Source organism: Dipodomys ordii, unplaced genomic scaffold (genome assembly GCF_000151885.1).
Source record: "Dipodomys ordii isolate 6190 unplaced genomic scaffold, Dord_2.0 Scaffold15, whole genome shotgun sequence".
Lineage (NCBI taxonomy): Eukaryota > Metazoa > Chordata > Mammalia > Rodentia > Heteromyidae > Dipodomys > Dipodomys ordii.
This window is the reverse complement of record NW_012267231.1, coordinates 17,706,950-17,724,605: the sequence shown is the minus strand read 5'-3', so window position 1 is coordinate 17,724,605 and position 17,656 is coordinate 17,706,950. Positions and strand designations below refer to the sequence as shown.

Sequence of the window (17,656 nt, the reverse complement as noted above, 5' to 3'; positions counted from 1 at the left end):
GCTCTACCACTTGAGCCACAGCACCACTTCTGGTTTTCTGAGTGGTTTATTGGAGATAAGAGTCTCATGGACTTTTCCTGCCCAGGCTGGCTTTGAACCATGATCCTCAGATTTCAGCCTCCTGAGTAGCTAGGATTACAGGTGTGAGCCACTGGCGCCCAGTGTACTTGCAGAATTTTTGGTGGTTAAGTTGAAGAGTCTCATGGACTTTTTCTGCTCAGACTGGCTTTAAACAACAATCCTCCCTTCTCAGCCTTCTTGAGTATATGTTTTCCATTTTAGGATGTATTATAAACTTTAAATTGGCTATATTGATTATTTTTAACATTTTAGTATATAAGTGTATATTGTCTATATAAATACATTGTATGTATACTTAATATATATTGCCAATGTTATATTTATATTAGTGTCAGTATTTGTATCTGGGTAACAAACTCATACCCAGTATTTCTGAAATCATTACAATTTGCAGTGGAGCTCACGAGTGTTCAAGAATGTGGCTGTCATACCACCTGGAACTGGAGTTGCTCACCAAGTGAACTTAGAATGCCTGTCACGAGTGGTTTGTGAAGACAAGGGCTTCCTCTTCCCTGACAGCGTAGTTGGCACAGACTCTCACATCACCATGGTTAATGGTTTGGGGATTCTTGGGTGGGGTAAGTAAACAACTCTGTGTATTCATTTCTGTAGGGACCCAAAGTCTAGAACATTATCGAGGAATAAGTGGACAGTCTGTGTAGCCTCTTTGAAGCTCTGTTACTTCATCAATCATAACAGCAACAACCCTCAGTTCAAGTGTCGGGTGTGTGGTAGAGTGTTTGTGGGGAACGCATGCACCCTGCATACATGCTTTCACCCATACCCATTGTAGAGGCTCATACTCTATTTCCCTGAATGGGCTGTGGTGTTCTTTCCCTGTGGTTTTCACAAGCACTCCTTTATCCTGCTGTTGGAATGCGGCCACTATTAATCCTGCCTCCAGATGTGCTTACGGTGTCCTGGGAGCCTTTACTTCTCACTTGAGTTGAGGATCTATTCTTCCTTACTCTTTTTTTGTTGTTGTTGTTAGTTATAGGGCTTGAACTCTGGACCTGGGGAGCTGTCCCTGAGCTCTTCAGCTCAAGGCTAGTGCTCTGCCACTTGAGCCACTGCGCCACTTATGGTTTTCTGGTGGTTTATTGGAGATAAGAGTCTCACAGACTTTCCTGCCCGGGCTGGCTTTGAACTACTATCCTTAGATCTCAGCCTCTGAGTAGCTAGGATTACAGGTGTGAGCCACCAGTGCCCAGCCTTACTCTTTTTATTTTATTTTGTCAGTTGTGGGGCTTGAACTCAGGGCTTGGGTGCTATTCCCGAGCTTTTTCGCTCAAAGCTAGTGCTCTACCATTTTGAGCCACAGTGCCACTTCTGGTTTTCTGGTGTTTAATTGGACACAAGAGTCTTATGGACTTTCTTGCCTGAGCTGGCTTTGAACCATGATCCTCAAATCTCAGGCTCGTTAGTAGCTAGGATAGCAGGCATAAATCACCAGCACCCACCTTTGCTTACTCTTTTACAGTGTTATAATAGTTAATTTTTGTTTATATTAGACTAAGCTTAAAGTGAACTGGACAATATTCATACCTGTCTTTTTTTTTTTTTTTGGTCGTGGGGCTTGAACTCTGGGCCTGAGCGCTGTCCCTCAGCTCTTCAGCTCAAGGCGAGCGTTCTACCACTTGAGCTACAGCGCCACTTCTTCATACCTGTCTTTTTGATGCCAGTACTAGGACTTGAGCTCAAGGCCTAGGCACTGTTCCTTAGCTTTTCTTCCAGAAGTTTGGCACTCTACCATTTAACCCACAGCTCCATTTCTATTTGTGTGGGTTTTTTGGGGGGTGATGGTGGTGGTGGTGATAGGGTGGTAGTCAATTGGAGGTAAGATTTTCATGGACTTTCCCACTAGGGCGAGCTTGGAACCACGATCCTCACATCTCAGCATCCTGAGTAGCTAGGATTATAGATGTGAGCTACTAGCACCCAACCATATCTGTGTTGTGAGCAGAGTACAAAAATGCCTAATCTATACCCTATACACTGTGTGTTTAGAAATTTTAATAAGTATAAAAGCATTCATTTTTGATTCATGTGAAGAGTCTCTTTGGGAAGGCATGGGTTCAAGACACACAGTATTAGCAGTGATAGCTCTGTGTGAGGGTTACGGAGCTGACGCAGTCCTCCTCCGTGCCTTCGGCTCATGTACTGTCTTGTCTGTCTCCAGGAGTGGGAGGCATTGAAACAGAAGCGGTCATGCTTGGCCTGCCCGTGTCTCTTACCTTACCAGAGGTGGTCGGGTGTGAGCTCACTGGCTCGTGCAATCCTTTCGTGACATCCATAGATGTTGTTCTTGGCATTACAAAGGTGAGTGTGAGCTGAGGTCTTTTTGTGACTTACAGGACATTGCTTTTATCTAAGGGGAGGAGCCAGAAGAACAAGGATTTGGGTTTAGGGCTTCCGTAGTTATCATAGCAACTGCAAGCACAACATTGAATTTTAGTAGTAAGTATGAGAAATTGATTTTGTTCATTTAACGCGCCAATGCATCTATTCCATTATAAGCCTCTGAGATGGGGGTCGTTGCTATTTTAATTCTGAGAAGCTGAAGGGCCTGAACTAACCCAGGCAATCAAGCAAAGTCCACTGAACTGTTTTGTAGTACTTACTCAGTAGATAACTATACACCATGTGAATTTTTTTTGTTGTTTTTGGTCCGGTTGTGGGGCCCGAACTCTGGGCCTGGGCGCTGTCCCTCAGCTCCTCAGCTCAAGGCTAGCGCTCTACCACTTGAGCCACAGCGCCACTTCTGGTTTTTTTTCTTTTTGCTTATGTGGTGCTGAGGAATTGAACCCAGGGCCTCAGGTATGCAAGGCAAGCGCTCTACCACTGAGCCACCTTCCCAGCCCATCATGTGAATTTTTAAAATGCCATATTCTGCTAAAGTGTCTTTGCCACTCCTTTAATATTTAATGGAATTATTTGCCCTTTCAAAACCAGTACACTATTAAATAATGCTTTCAAAAATAGGGACCGTAGGGGGGGAGGGGGGAGGTGGGAAGGGATGTGGAGGGTAAACAAAGGAGGAGGCTGCAATGCTTGGTAAGAAATGTATGCATTATCCTGCCCATGTAATTGTAACCCCTCTGTACAGTATGTTCACAAATAAAATTAAATTAAATTAAAAAAAATAGGGACCGTAGAGACATGTCAACTTTATCTATTGATTGAACTTTTCTTTGAAATATCATGTAGAAGCCCTTTGCTCTGAACTTTTAAAATCAGCATCATGCCTTTAGTGTGTGAGCTCCAGGGACTTGTAAATCCCATTTTAAAAACGACTACATGTGGGAAGTGTTCCATACAAAATTACAATTAGGATCCCAGCTTCTCAGAATTTTTGGTTAGATCATTGATCTGAAGGCTTTCAGGATATCCCACCGGGCAAGAAAATGGTAATACATCCCTCTCAGCAGTTAATATTGATCCTTCTTCCTTTTTTTTTTTGGTTGATTGTGGAGCTTGAACTCCAGGCTTGGGCGCTGTCCTTCAGCCCTTCAGCTCTTCAGCTCAAGGCTAGTGCTTTACCATTTGAGCCACAGCGCCACTTTCAGTTTTCTGGTAGTTAATTGGAGATAAGAGTTTCACAAACTTTGCTGCCTGGGCTGGCTTTGAACCATGATCCTCAGATCTCAGCCTCCTAAATAGCTAGGATTATAGGTGTGAGCCACCGGCACCTGGCTTTTTCTTTCTTAATATATATTTTTTATTGTCAAGAAACTGTACAGAGGGGTTACAGTTACATGAGCAGGGTAATGAGTCCGTTCCTGTCTAGCATTGTTACACCCTCCTTTATTTTTTCCCTATCATCCCTTTCTTCCCCACCTCTCCAACTCTTGCCCTTCCTCTCCCACCCTGATCCTCCTTCTTAAGTAGGAAAAAAAAATGACATCCCAAAGCAGTGATTGATCTGGGAAGTCATGCCAAAGATCATCAAGTCAATGTGAGAATTGCTGGCAGGACTACTCCTAAAGGAAAAGAAATATCCTCCAATGTCCTTTAAAAATTAATGCTGTTTTTAAATCTCTCGTGATGGTTTTTCCTTAGTGATGTTTTTGTCTGATATTTAGTTGATTAAAATTTTAACCTATTATGTGTGCCACTTCTGGTTTTCTGTTGGTTAATTAGAGATAATTGGGCTTTTCTTGCCCAGGCTGGCTTTGAGCCACTGTCCTCAGATTTCAACCTTCTGAGTAGCTAGGATTACCAGCGTGAGCCACCGGCACCTAGCTTATTATTTCTTTTGAGGTCCCATTCTCTTAATGATATGAAGACAGCATTTGGCTTAGTATATGTGATCTAGGTTTTTCTTCCTCAAAGTATAAAACCACAAATAGAAAAGGACATCTTTAATGTTTGAGTTTCTACATGTTTGTTTGTTTGTTTGTTTGTTTTTTGGGTCCAGTCTTGGGGCCTGAACTCTGGGCCTGGGCGCTGTCCCTCAGCTCTTCAGCTCAAGGCTAGAGCTCTACCACTTGAGCCACAGCACCACTTCCGGCTTTTTCTGCTTATGTGGTGCTGAGGAATTGAACCCAGGGCCTCAGGCATGCAAGACAAGCGCTCTACCACTGAGCCACCTTCCCAGCCCGAGTTTCTACATCTTTAAAAACGAGTTTGGGCAAAGTGTTTCTGAGCTGCCTCTAAAATGTTGGGATTGAATTTTACTCGTTGGTTGAGGGTTGTTTCTCTCTGTTACCTCTGTTACCTGACTTGCACCTTCCCCATGTCAGTTAGAGACCTCTTTACTAATTAGAAAAGATGATTATTTGTGTTTATTACTTGCTACTTAGAGTAATCTTGTACAGAATTAGGTTTAAACCAGGCACTGGTGGCTCATGCTTATAATCCTTTTTTTTGGTCGGTCGTGGGGCTTGAACTCTGGGCTTGGGCACTGTCCTTGTGCTCTTCAGCTCAAGGCGAGTGCTCTACCGCTTGAGCCACAGCATCACTTCCGTTTTTCTAGTGGCTTATTGGAGATTAGAGTCTCACGAACTTTCCTTCCCTGCCCGGGCTGGCTTTGAACCGTGATCCTCAGATCTCAGCCTCCTCAGTAGCTAGCATTACAGGGGTGAGCCACCTGTGCCTGGTGCCTATAATCTTCTTAATCAGGAAGCTGAGATCTAAGGATCGAAGTTTGAAGCCAGCTTGGGAAGGGAAGTCCGTGAGACTCTTTAATTCCAATTAACCACCAGAAAACCATAGGTGGTGCAGTGGCTCAAAGTGGTAGAGTGCTAGCCTTGGGCTAAAAGAGCTGAGGGATAGTACCCAGGCCCTGATTTCAACCCCACTACAAACCCAGAAGAAAAAAAAAAAAGAGTTTAAAATCATGTTAAGTCTTGCCAAAACGGAATTTATCGGTAATGATGTCTTAAATATTTTGTCTTGTAGCTGCAATTGGAAGAATTTATGGTTGTATCATTTTAGCATAACTTCAGTCTCATCATTAGTAGTACTAACTCACTAAATCTAAGAGGCCACCAGTGGTTTTGAGCAACTTTGTGTGAGGGGCTGCTAAGAAAGGAAAAAGTTTCCAACTGAATGAGAACATATGACAAGTTAGGGTACCCTGACTCAGTCATTGACACATGAATCAACCTTCTGGAACTTTTGCCCCAATTAACAAAGACATTGGACAATTCTACTAAAAACTCTTACAAAATGCCTGTGAAACTAGAGTATTTGATATGAAGAATGAAAGATCTTGTCCTTGGTGTTAGTTAAAAATTAGATCTTGGCCAGGTGCTGGTGGCTCATGCCTGTGAGTCCTACTCAGGAGGCTGAGAACTGAGGATCTCAGTTCGGAGCCAGCCCAGGCAGGGAACTCCATGAGACTCTTATCTCCAATAAACCACCAGAAAACCGGGAGTGGTACTGTGGCCCAAGTGGTAGAGTGCTCACCTTGAGCTGAAAAGCTGAAGGACAGCGTCCAGGCCCAAGGTTCAAGCCCCATGATTGACCCCCTCCAAAAAAAAAAAAATTGGATCTTATAGTTTCTAGGAAATCCATGTTCCTCCTGTTATTGCTAACTTTGTGTATTTCTGCCTATCTCTAAAGCACCTCAGACAAGTAGGAGTGGCTGGAAAGTTCGTTGAGTTTTTCGGAAGTGGAGTTTCACAGTTATCTGTTGTCGATCGAACTACCATAGCAAACATGTGTCCAGAATATGGTGCTATCCTCAGCTTTTTCCCTGTTGACAATGTGACATTGAAACACTTAGAACATACAGGTAAGAGTGTGTGCAATCATTGGAACAAACATACTGTATGTGCTGACTGACAATATAATAAATTACAATGTCATTATCTAATATTCATACTATGGCTTTCTTTTGAAACAGTGACATCAGATGTCTGCAGATTTAAAACTCAGCCCCCTGTGATCCATTAATCCTCACCTGACCTGTCCCCCACAGTGAAGGATCCCTGCCTCCCTCCCTGCCCCCCAGTGTGGAAGTCATTCTGAGCACATTCTCCACTCAACTATGAAATACTCTTGTCTCTTTTTGTGTGCATGTGCTCATGTACGCCAGCCATTGCCAGTACTAGGACTTGAACTCTCAGCCTGGACCCTGTCCCTGAGCTTTTGCTTTTACTAGCATTTTGGTGTTTCATTGAAAATAAGAGTCTTATGGACTATTCCTGCCCTGGCTTTTAAACTGAGATCCTTAGACTGTAGCCTCTTGAATAGTATGGATTTCTGACACAAGCCAGTGGTGCTGGGCCAGTGATGAATTTTCCTTATGGAAGTGAACTTAGGTACATTCTCCGCTGTCCTCTGCTGTAACCATGAGTCAGGGAGCCACCAGGCAGAAGTTTGGACATCAGTCTTTTCCAAAGAGTTAGAAGCACATACTTTTGTTAACAACAGTAGAAGGTTCCAGTTCAAGGTGTTTTTGTAGCCTGGTTGACTAAGATCTTTGACCACTCTCCTGTTGACTGTTGATATTTCATAAAGCCAGTCCATGTTTTTGTTCCTCCTTTTTGTGTGAAGATATTATCGTTGAGCTGTTTATTTTCTAATCAGAGCTATATCTTCAGAGATGCATTCTGTACTCTGCAGTTTGGGGGCACATTGTTATAAATGAGTTAGTTAATCAAATAGCAGAATGGATGATGGTTCATATTAAGCTCTGGAAAGAATAGGCCCTGTAAAATGCAAAACTCCTGTGTGGAGAGAGAAATTCATGCTTGCTTCATTATTGTTTCTTCTTTTATAGGTTTTGACAAAACCAAACTTGAGTCTGTGGAAAAATACCTGAAAGCTGTGAAGTTGTTTAGGAATGACCAGAGTTCTTCTGAGCCTGAATACTCACAGGTGTGTGCCAGTAGCACACTTCGAGGTGACTCAGAGTGTGAGATCTGGTACCTGCCCTGGGGTCTGGGTCCTGGGGCCACGGGCTCACTCACCAGCTGAGTAACTTGGCAGTTTATCTAACCTTTTTGCCTCAGTTTCTTCATCTCTATGTTCATGTGTACCTCATAGACCAGTTTTAGGTACATTGTAAATACTTAATAATTAGTTTTTGATAATGCTTAAGAGTTGTTATTTGTAATCCATTATTTTGATTTTATTAGTGACTTCTTAGGTTTCTTTTTTTTTTTTTTAAGGGTTAGGGTTAGAACTCAGGGCCTAGCACTTTTGGGCCAAGTACTCAGCCACTTGAGCCACACTCTTCCAGCCCTTTATTTTTGCTTTTCAGATTGAGCCTTGTGTTTGTTTTGGTGTGTGTGTGTGGAGTATGTGAGTGAGTGTCAGTCCTGGGGCTTGAACTTGGGCTCTAGGCAATGTCCTTAAGCTTTTTTCTCAAGACTGCTCCTCCACCACTTGAACCACAGTTCAAGTTCCAGATTTTTTTTAACTTTTTTTTTTTTTTTTTGTCATGGGGCATGAACTCTGGGCCTAGGCAGCTCAAGGATAGTGCTCTACCACTTGAGCCATAGCACCACTTCCAGTTTTCTGGTGGTTTGTTGGAGATAAGAGTCTCACGGACTCTCTTGCCTGGGCTGGCTTTGAACCGAGATCCTCAGATCTCAACCCATGAGTAGCTAGGATTACAGGTGTGAGCCACCGGTGCCTGGCACATTTTTTAAAAAAAGTTATCTCTAAGTAGTTGTACAAAGAAGTTCCCATTCTACAAAACAGTGTATGAATACAAGGTATCTGACAACATTGTCACCCATCCCTTCTAACCCATCCCTTCTCTCACTTTTTTTTCTTTTAATTGAGATTAGGTGATTACAAAACATTCACAAATTTCACAGTATTGTGAGATAGTGATACTTAAAGTCACAAACACATTCTAACCTTCATGAGGCAAATTGTCATTATCATGGTCTATAAAGTTTATGAATTCTATGAGCTTTGAAATACAATTATTTCTTCCACATCAGGTGATGTTTACATTTCTTTCCTTTTGCTTAGTGTAAGCTGTTGCCTTTCCCTGTCATTCCTCCCTTCCCATCACTGTCTTTCGGTTGTTTAGTTCTCGTTCTTCTATGTCCAGTGCAGCTGATGGGCCCCTTTGTTGTATGTTGGTCCATTTCCCACTTATTCTGAGCCCACCTCCTGGCTTCCCTCCATTGTGTGCATATATATATATACAGTCAAGAACATGAAGTCATTTAGCAACAACAAAATGAGTGGCTGTCCTTTGTTTCTGGAGTCCTGTTTACTTTGTCATATCTCTTTGCATTTTGGCTTTAGCATCCATATAACAGGGAGAACATGTGCCGTTTTTCTCTGTTCTTGGCTTATCTTGTTCAAAATAATTTGCTCTAGTTCCATCCATTTCCCTGCAAATGCCATTATTTTGTCCTTTCTAATGGATGCATAATATTCCATTGTATATAGGTACCACAATTTTTTTATCCACTCATCAGTAATGGGGCATCTGGGTTGTTTGCATATCTTGGCTTTTGTGAACAGTGCTGCAACAAACATGGAGATGCATGTGTCCTTGCATACTGGCTCCTGTTGTTCAGGGTAGATGCCTAGGAGTGGTATGACTGGGTCATAGGGGAGAAGGTCTATATTTAGCTTTCTGAGGTACCTCCAGACCACTTTCCAAAGTGGTTTAATAAGTGTACATTCTCACCAGCAATGCTGTAGGTTTCCTTTTTTTCTGCATCCCCTCCTTTTTTTCTGCATTTGTCATTGGCAGACTTTAGGATGTGTGCCATTTTATTTTGTGGTAGAAAGTACTACAACATTCCCCCTGTATTCCCAAATTTCAGTTTTAATGATTCCTACATCAGATTTATGACACTTTTGTCCCCAGTCCCATCATTAAAAAGCTACAGTTACATGGCCTTAAACTTCCTTTATAATCAAAGCAGTTATTTCTTTCTTTCTTTCTTTCTTTTTTTTTTTGTCAGTTGTGGGTCTTGAACTCTGGGCCTGGGCGCTGTCCCTCAGCTCTTCAACTCAAGGCTAGCACTCTACCACTTGAGCCATAGCACCACTTCTTGAGTTCAGGCCCCACGACTGACCAAAAAAAAAAAAGAAATCTCACCAAGTATTGTGGTGTACACCTGTAATGTGAGTGCTTGGGAGCCTGTGGCATTGTAAGTTTAAGTCAGCTTGTCTACAAAGCAAAATCATATCTTTTAAACACACACACATACACACACCACCACCAACAACAAAAATTACTGAGCCAGGTGCTTGTGGCTCATGCCTGTAATTCTAGCTTCTCAGGAGGCTGAGATCTGAGGATCACAGTTCAAAGCCAGCTCGGACAGAAACGTCTGTGAGACTCTTCTCTTTAATGAACCACCAGAAAACTGGAAGTGGCACTGTGGCTCAAGTGGTAGAGTGCTAGCCTGGGGCTGTAGAGCTCAGGGACAACTTCCAGACCCAAAGTTCAAGCCCCATGGCTGATAAAAATAAAATAAACAAATTAATTAATACCAAAAGGAAAAACCCAATCCTGGCCCTATAAAGAAATAGGCTTAAATCCATCAGAATGATCAGATTTTTGTTTTCAAAGAAACTTGTTAGTATAGACTGAGGCAAAGACCAGGGTTGCCTGCTCCATTAAAGGAAAGTAGAAGTAATTGGGCTCTTTCAGAAAAAGACAAGCCTTTTCCTTCTGTGTCCTTACTGCACCCTGTTGATTTGACTTCAGTCCCACAGTGTGTGCACACTTGCCTGCAGTGTTTGCGTTGGGTGAGTCACAAATTTCATCCGGGTCTTACAGTTGGTGGTGTAGCTTGATTGTACACTGATCTGTTAGTTTGGTGTTTTCATGGTATCATTCACAAACTTTTAACAGGTTTGTTACACCATTCAAACACTGCATTGAATCCGAATATATTCACTGTGCTTTTAGAAAGAACTGTTTGAACAGGAATCTGTATGGAGAAATTTTCATTCCTTCTCTTTCTGTTATCTTTTTCTAGGTGATACAGATTAACCTAAACTCAATTGTTCCAACTGTCAGTGGTCCCAAAAGACCTCAGGACAGAGTTGCAGTGACGGATATGAAAAGTGATTTCCAGGCTTGCCTAAATGAAAAGGTGAGTCCTTTTGTTGGTTGTGTTTGAACATGCTTGTGTTAAGTCTTTGTAAATCAGTCTTCTGCCATAATTTTTATAGCTCTGACACACACAGTGGCCTTTTTTTTTCACTCTTCTATCTGCTGGACAGGTCAGTCATTGATGGGGCCTTATTCCCAGTTCCACTATGACAATCAGGTGATTGTGTCTACTTAACTTTTTTTTTGGGGGGGTCACTCATGGGGCTTGACCTCTAGGCCTGGGCACTGCCCCTCAGCTCTTCAGCTCAAGGCGAGCGCTCTACCACTTGAGCCACAGTGTCACTTCCAGTTTTCTGATGGTTTATTGAAGAGTCTCATGGACTTTGCTGCCTGGGCTGGGTTTGAACCATGATCCTCAGTTCTCAGCCCCCTGATTAGCAAAGGTTACAAGCATGAGCCACTGGCACCCAGCTACTTATGTTAAATTTTAAATTAACTACAATTAATAGTTTCTCAGTCCGAGTAGTCTGATATCAAGTGCTGCACAGTATTGTGTGGCTGTGGCTCTTGCGCTGGGCAACAGAGAACCAAGTTAGGCAGCTCTGCCCTAGAGGCCTGTGAACCAATCACTCCCCGCCCCCCCACACTGGCACACTGATCCTCATCACTGGACACACGCAATTGAGTAGGAAGCGACTGCTTTTTGGGAGGTTGTATTCCTACTTAAGGGTCATGCCCCTAATCTTACCACTTTCTATGTTCTAGAAGTCAGCTTTCTTTTTTTTTTTTGGGTCCAGTTATGGGGCCTGAACTCTGGGCCTGGGCGCTGTCCCTCAGCTCTTCAGCTCAAGGCTAGCACTCTACCACTTGAGCCACAGCACTACTTCCGGCTTTTTTCTTTTTGCTTATGTGGTGCTGAGGAATCGAACCCAGGGCCTCAGGCATGCAAGGCAAGCACTCTACCACTGAGCCACCTTCCCAGCCCCTAGAAGTCAGCTTTCTTTTCAGACTATTTCTTTTTATAATTTCTTGGCTTTTCCCTCCCCTCCCCCTCTTGCTTGTTAGTGCAGATCCTGGGGCTGGAACTCAGGGCCTGGATGCTCTTCCTGAGCTTCTTTTGCTCAAGACTAGCACTCTACCACTTGAACCATAGCTTCATTTCCAGCTTTTTGCTGATTAGCTAGAAATAAGAATCTCACAGACTTTCCTGCCTGGGCTGGCTTTGAACCTGGGTCCCCAGAGCTCAACTTCCTCTGGGTATGAGCCACCAGTGCCTGGCTCTTGGCATTGTATGTTGAAAATGTAAAAGTCATACAGAAATAAAGCAGAGCAGAGACTGCTGTGTAGCTCTTATCCTCTCAGCACCTATTGACCCGTGGCCCACCGTGGTTCACTGCTGCTGCGGATAGGATTGCTTTGGAACAGATCTTCAGATAGGAATAGTCTGTACTGTGTCATGAGAGTCACTGTAGGCAGGGATGGACCAAGTAAGGTGTGGGTTCTGAGCAGCTGGCTGGATTCAGAGGTGAAGGTTTTGTGTGAAACTACGAGACTCCGATCCGACTAGGCTTTTGCTGAGTCAGGACTACTGAGTGTCAGGACTTTCTGTGTGGCTCAGAAACAGCAGCAAAAGGCCATTCCCCCATGTCAGGTATCTGCTTTGTTTTCTACCTGCATTTCCTATACAAGCCCGCACTATTTATCTTCTCTTCATATGCACATTGGTAGGTTGGATTTAGAGGCTTCCAAATTGCTGCTGAGAAACAAAATGACGTCATGTCCATTGATTATGAAGGAAGCGAGTATAAGCTGTCTCATGGGTCGGTGGTCATTGCGGCTGTCATCAGCTGCACCAATAACTGCAACCCTTCTGTCATGCTTGCTGCAGGTAAGCAGTGCCTTGGGGGATACATGTTTGGTTTGGTTTGGTTTGGTTTTATTGGTTGTGGAGCCTGAACGTGGGGCCTGGGCGCTGTCCCTGAGCTTTTTCACTTAAGGCTAGCACTCTACCACTTTGAGCCTCAGCGCCACTTCTGGTTTTCTGGTAGTTCATTGGTGATGAGAGTCTCACAGAGCCAGGTGTTGGTGGCTCACGCCTGTAATCTTAGCTACCCAGGAAGCTGAGATCTGTGAGGAGCATGGTTTAAAGCTGGCCGGGCAGAAAGGTTCCCAGGAGACTCTTATCTCCTATTAACCACTCAAAAACTGGAAGCTGAGGCTTAAGTGATTGAGCACAAAGAGGCTTAGGGACAGCACCCAGGCCCTGAGTTCAAGCCTCCCAACTGAAAAAAAAAGGGGGGTGTCCCTCACATTTCTTTCCCTGGGCTGGTTTTGAACCCTGCTCTCAGATCTCAGCCTCCTGAGTAGCTAGGGTGATAGGTGTGAGCCACTAGTGTCTGGCTTCATATCCCAGTCAACAGTGTCTTTATTTTGTGTACACGTCCTTGTTTTCTGACATAATGTTTAGCACACATTTACTATAATTTCAAGTTGTTTTAAATGAGGTGAATCTGTTGTTGAAAGTAGACAAAATGATGAAGATATGTTTAAGGCTTTGGGCATAGCATCCAATCTGGTCAATAGACCTTTCTCCTTTCTGCTTTCTACTCCCAACGTGAAGAAAGGAAGTCACCTCTCTAATCAGTCCTGTTTGTTGGTGGCGCAGGTCTTTTGGCTAAGAAGGCTGTGGAAGCTGGGCTGCGTGTGAAGCCATACATAAGAACAAGCGTGTCTCCAGGCAGTGGCATGGTGACTCACTACCTCAGCTCAAGTGGTGTGCTGCCCTATCTTAGTAAGCTGGGGTAAGTGGCTTCACGTGACTGCTATTGGCATTGGTTCTGGGCTGCCTAACAGGCCTTTCATAAACCAAAAGCATGCTGTGGTGGGAGTACTTTGCCATTTCCATGGTGTCTCTGAGGCCTCTTCACTAAACAGAAGTGTGCGAGGCCCTGTAGGGACCTGGCAGTCGGATTTATATGATCTCTCACTTCAGGATCTTTAGAGAAGACACATGACAGACAATGAAATAAACACTGAACCATAGCCTCAGTGTCTGAGTGCTGTCTCGGAGCACTTGCTCCTCATGCATTCTGTATACAGCTCAGAAAAGAAAACCTTCTGGCTGCATTTATTAACACTAAACTGTCTTAATTGGGATTTTGTAAGATTGTCTATAATACATGAGTTGTCCCTTAAATGTAGAGAAAGCAACGTACATTTCGGTGTGTGTGTTTTGTGTACGTGTGCACGCACATGCATGTGCACACACAAATTAAGCTTCCCAGGGTAGCTAGGATTATAGGTATATGATGCCTGGCTTATATTTGTTAACATAGTCAAGAATTGATTGGAGCTGGGACGGTGGTTAAGGTAGAATGCTTGCCTTGCAAGCATGAGGCCCTGGGTTCAATTCCTCCTCCACATAAGCAGAAAAAGTTGCAAGTGGCACTGTGGTTCAAGTGGTAGAGCACTAGCCTTGAGCTGAAGAGCTCAGGGACAGCACCCAGGCCCAGAGTTCAGGCCCCACGACCAACCAAAAAAAAAAAAAAATTAATTGATGGTGCTAATTATATTTTCAGTATATATTTTGGAAAATATTTTCTTACATAAATTATTAGCTTCTTTGAAAACTTGATAAATTTTAGGGTTTTTTGTTTTTTGCTTTTTGAACTGCAGCTAAAGGTAGTTTAGATTTTGCTTACAATGTTTTGTATTGGAATTTTAGGTAAGGTATCTTCTTAGGCTTAATGAGTAGAAAAAGGTAACATTCACTTTTTGTTGTTGTTGGTCATGAGGCTTGAACTCGGTCTGGGCACTGCCCTCAGCTCTTCATCTCAAGAAGAGTGCTCTATCACTTGAGCCACAATGCCACTTCCGTTTTTCTGAGTGGTTTATTGGAGATAAGAATCTCACAGAATTTCTTGCCTGGGCTGGCTTTGAACTGCGATCCTCAGATCTCAGCCTCCTGAGTAGCTAGGATTACAGGCATGAGCCACCATTGCCCAGCAACATTCACTTTTATTATAGTGCCTACTTTGTTTTGTTTTGTTTTTTTGGTGAGTCTTTGATGGAATTGTTCCAGCCAATACTTGGGTACTTTGCATATTAAACAAGGCCTTTGGGTTTGCTTAAAATAGAATTTGTTTGAGGCTGGGAATATGGCTTAGTGGTAAAGTGCTTGCCTAACACGCATGAAGCCCTGGGTTTGATTTCTCAGTACCACATAAACAGAAAAAGCTAGAAATGGCATTGTGGCTCAAGTGGTAGATTGCTAGCCTTGAGCAAAAAGAAGCCCAGGGACAGTTCAGGCCCTGAGTTCAAGCCCCAAGACTCACCAAAAAAAAAAAAAAAAATGATTTAATATAGAAAGATTTTTCTTTTTTTCTCTTTTTAATGCTGGTCCTGGAGTTTGGACTCAGGGTCTGGGTACTGTCCCTGAGCTTTTTTGCTCAAGGCAAGCACTCTTACCACTTGAACTACTGCTCTACTTCTGACTTTTTGATTGTTATTTTGGAGATAGGAGTCTTAGGGACTTCCCTGCTCAAGGCAGCTTCAAACCACGACCCTCAGATTTCAGCCTCCTGAGTAGCAAGGATTACAGGTGTGAGCCACCAGCACCTGGGCATGATTATTTTTAGAAGGTTATATTATGTTTTTAGTATATTGTATTTGAAGAGTTCCCTTGAGTGATGTAATACACATAGTTGGCCTGTGAGTGTTTCAGCATGCTAATGCTAAGCATATGGTGAAATTAGTATACACCTGATATAGGTTAATAATCTGTATGCCATGAACAGTCTTGGAGTAATCTCATCGATGTGCTCTGTAATCATGTTGTCCTTTTTGAAAACACAGATTTGAAATAGTTGGCTATGGATGTTCAACCTGTGTGGGGAACACAGCGCCCTTATCAGAAGCAGTTCTAAATGCAGTGAAACAGGTAAAGTGTGATCACCTAGCATGGAGCACAGATTGTAAACTGTCTTGTTAGATTACAAGAAATACATATTGATGGGTTTATGTTTCTCTAGTTATTGCACCTCTTGGAAAGACTAAACTCTGAGTCTCTGATTTGAAGAATCATTTCTGCATTTCTGGAATGATTCCTTATTAATGAAAGGAATTATTAGCTATGTGTAGGACTTGTAGTTTCTGTACCTAAAACTTAGTGGTATGCTTTGCTTATCTTATTCACAGAACTATAATACTGAGATTGCTTACATAGGATTATCCAAGTTTGTATGTGCTTGTGAATCAAGTGTATTTATGTGTGTGGCATTTTTGTTTGTGTTGTGTTTTTCAGGGTGATTTGGTTACCTGTGGAGTTTTATCCGGAAACAAAAATTTTGAAGGCCGTCTTTGTGATTGCGTCCGTGCCAATTACCTTGCCTCTCCCCCACTGGTGGTGGCCTATGCCCTGGCAGGCACAATGAACATAGATTTCCAGACAGAGCCTTTAGGTATGCTCCCATATATAAATATATCTATTTTTAATATCTCTGTGTGTAAACAGATCATACACTCACGCACACTTTTCCCCCAGAAGTTCTTAGTTTTCTCATTGATTTCTACATCCCAATGAAGGACATAAAGCAAGCAGATACCTGTTGTTGTGGCGGCTGATGCCTGTACATGATGTCGAGCCTTTCCTTGGTTCTGTTGTATGTCTTTGAAATGGCATAAGCATTTTGAAGGAGCGTATTCTGACACTCAATATCATGTCAAACTCTTAACCAGGGACTGACCCTACTGGCAAGGATGTTTACCTGCGTGATATTTGGCCTAGTCGAGAAGAGGTTCAACGGATAGAAGAAGAACATGTTATTTTGTCCATGTTTAAAGCACTGAAAGGGAAGATAGAGGTAAGAGCCTGGCCTGTTTCTTCAAGAGCTTAAGAATGTTGTAGGTGGTTTCTTTTTTATCATGAATCTTTCTGGATAGAATAAAAAGTTAAATGACATTAGTGTGGATACATGGGTCTTAGTAATAGCACTTTGCATCTGGAATTGCTAAATACAAAGAGAATGGCTTAGTGTATTAGAATTGATGTCATTCACTTTCCTTACTGGGTGCTATGACTAAGTAGAGGGCACACTTCATAGAAATTTCCCTCACAGGAAGTAACAGCAAACCTTGAAATCTTCGTCTCACCAATTTCCTGCCTATGCACTTTGCCTTTCTAGAAATCAGTGATCTTTTCAGAGATAGGTGTGGGTGTGCTTGTGTACCATTACTGGGCTTTAGCTCAGCTTCAAATTCTCCCTTGGCTTTGTCACTTTGTACACCTCCACTTCCAGCTTTGTAGTGGTTAGTTGGAAATGAAAGTCTCTTGGATTTCTCTACCTGGTCTGGCTTCAAACTGTGGTCATTCGCTCTCAGCTCCTGCATAGCTAGGATTACAGGCAGGACCCACTGGCACCTAGCTCAAAGTTTTAATTTTTAAAACTGGAAATATGAAGGCAAAAAAAGCACCTACTTAGCAAACACTTAAAATCATACTATGTGCCAGATGCCTCTGCGTGTTCTAGTACATCATTGAACAAAACACAAACTTCACACAGTGTGCTATCAATAAAATAGGTAAATAGCACACCATGTTAAAAAAAAGACCAGCCAGGCACTGGTGGCTCATGCCTGTAATCCTAGCTGCTTGGGAGGCTGAAATCTGAGGCTCATGGTTCAAAGCCAACCCAGGCTGAAAAGTCTCTGTGAGACTCTTATCTCCGTGAACCACCAGAAAACCAGAAGTGGCGCTGTGGCTCAAAGTGGCAGAGCACTAGCCTTAAGCAGAAATGCTCAGGAACAGTGCCCAGGCCCTGAGTTCAAACCCCATAACTGACAGGGAAAACAAAAAAAAGTAAAGACCTGTGGAAAAGACTTAATTGGGATAATTTGCATAAAACAGTTGTATCAATTTTGCAAAGTAGATTGTAGGAGTTTTGATGTTTTTTTTTCTTTTTCATTTCAGTATATAGTGTCATTTTATAATCTAAGCTGGTTTTAACCTTATCCTCCAGCCTCAGTCTCCAAGGGCTCAGATGAACCAGGCTCAGATTGACAAGTTAGCCTGTGCAAAAAAGTCTGTGA

At 42.8% G+C, this 17,656-nt stretch overlaps 1 protein-coding gene across 1 annotated transcript in view; it reads left to right on the top strand.

Moving 5' to 3' along the window:
* The window catches only part of Ireb2 (iron-responsive element binding protein 2), an 81,389-nt gene that overhangs the window by 41,947 nt on the left and 21,786 nt on the right, over positions 1–17,656 (top strand). The window contains exons 6-15 of the mRNA XM_013011948.1: positions 476–659; positions 2,261–2,400; positions 6,148–6,319; positions 7,310–7,407; positions 10,494–10,610; positions 12,299–12,458; positions 13,236–13,371; positions 15,425–15,509; positions 15,873–16,029; positions 16,307–16,446. Coding sequence (XP_012867402.1) covers positions 476–659; positions 2,261–2,400; positions 6,148–6,319; positions 7,310–7,407; positions 10,494–10,610; positions 12,299–12,458; positions 13,236–13,371; positions 15,425–15,509; positions 15,873–16,029; positions 16,307–16,446 — 1,389 coding nt within the window. The remainder of the gene's footprint in view (positions 1–475; positions 660–2,260; positions 2,401–6,147; positions 6,320–7,309; positions 7,408–10,493; positions 10,611–12,298; positions 12,459–13,235; positions 13,372–15,424; positions 15,510–15,872; positions 16,030–16,306; positions 16,447–17,656) is intronic.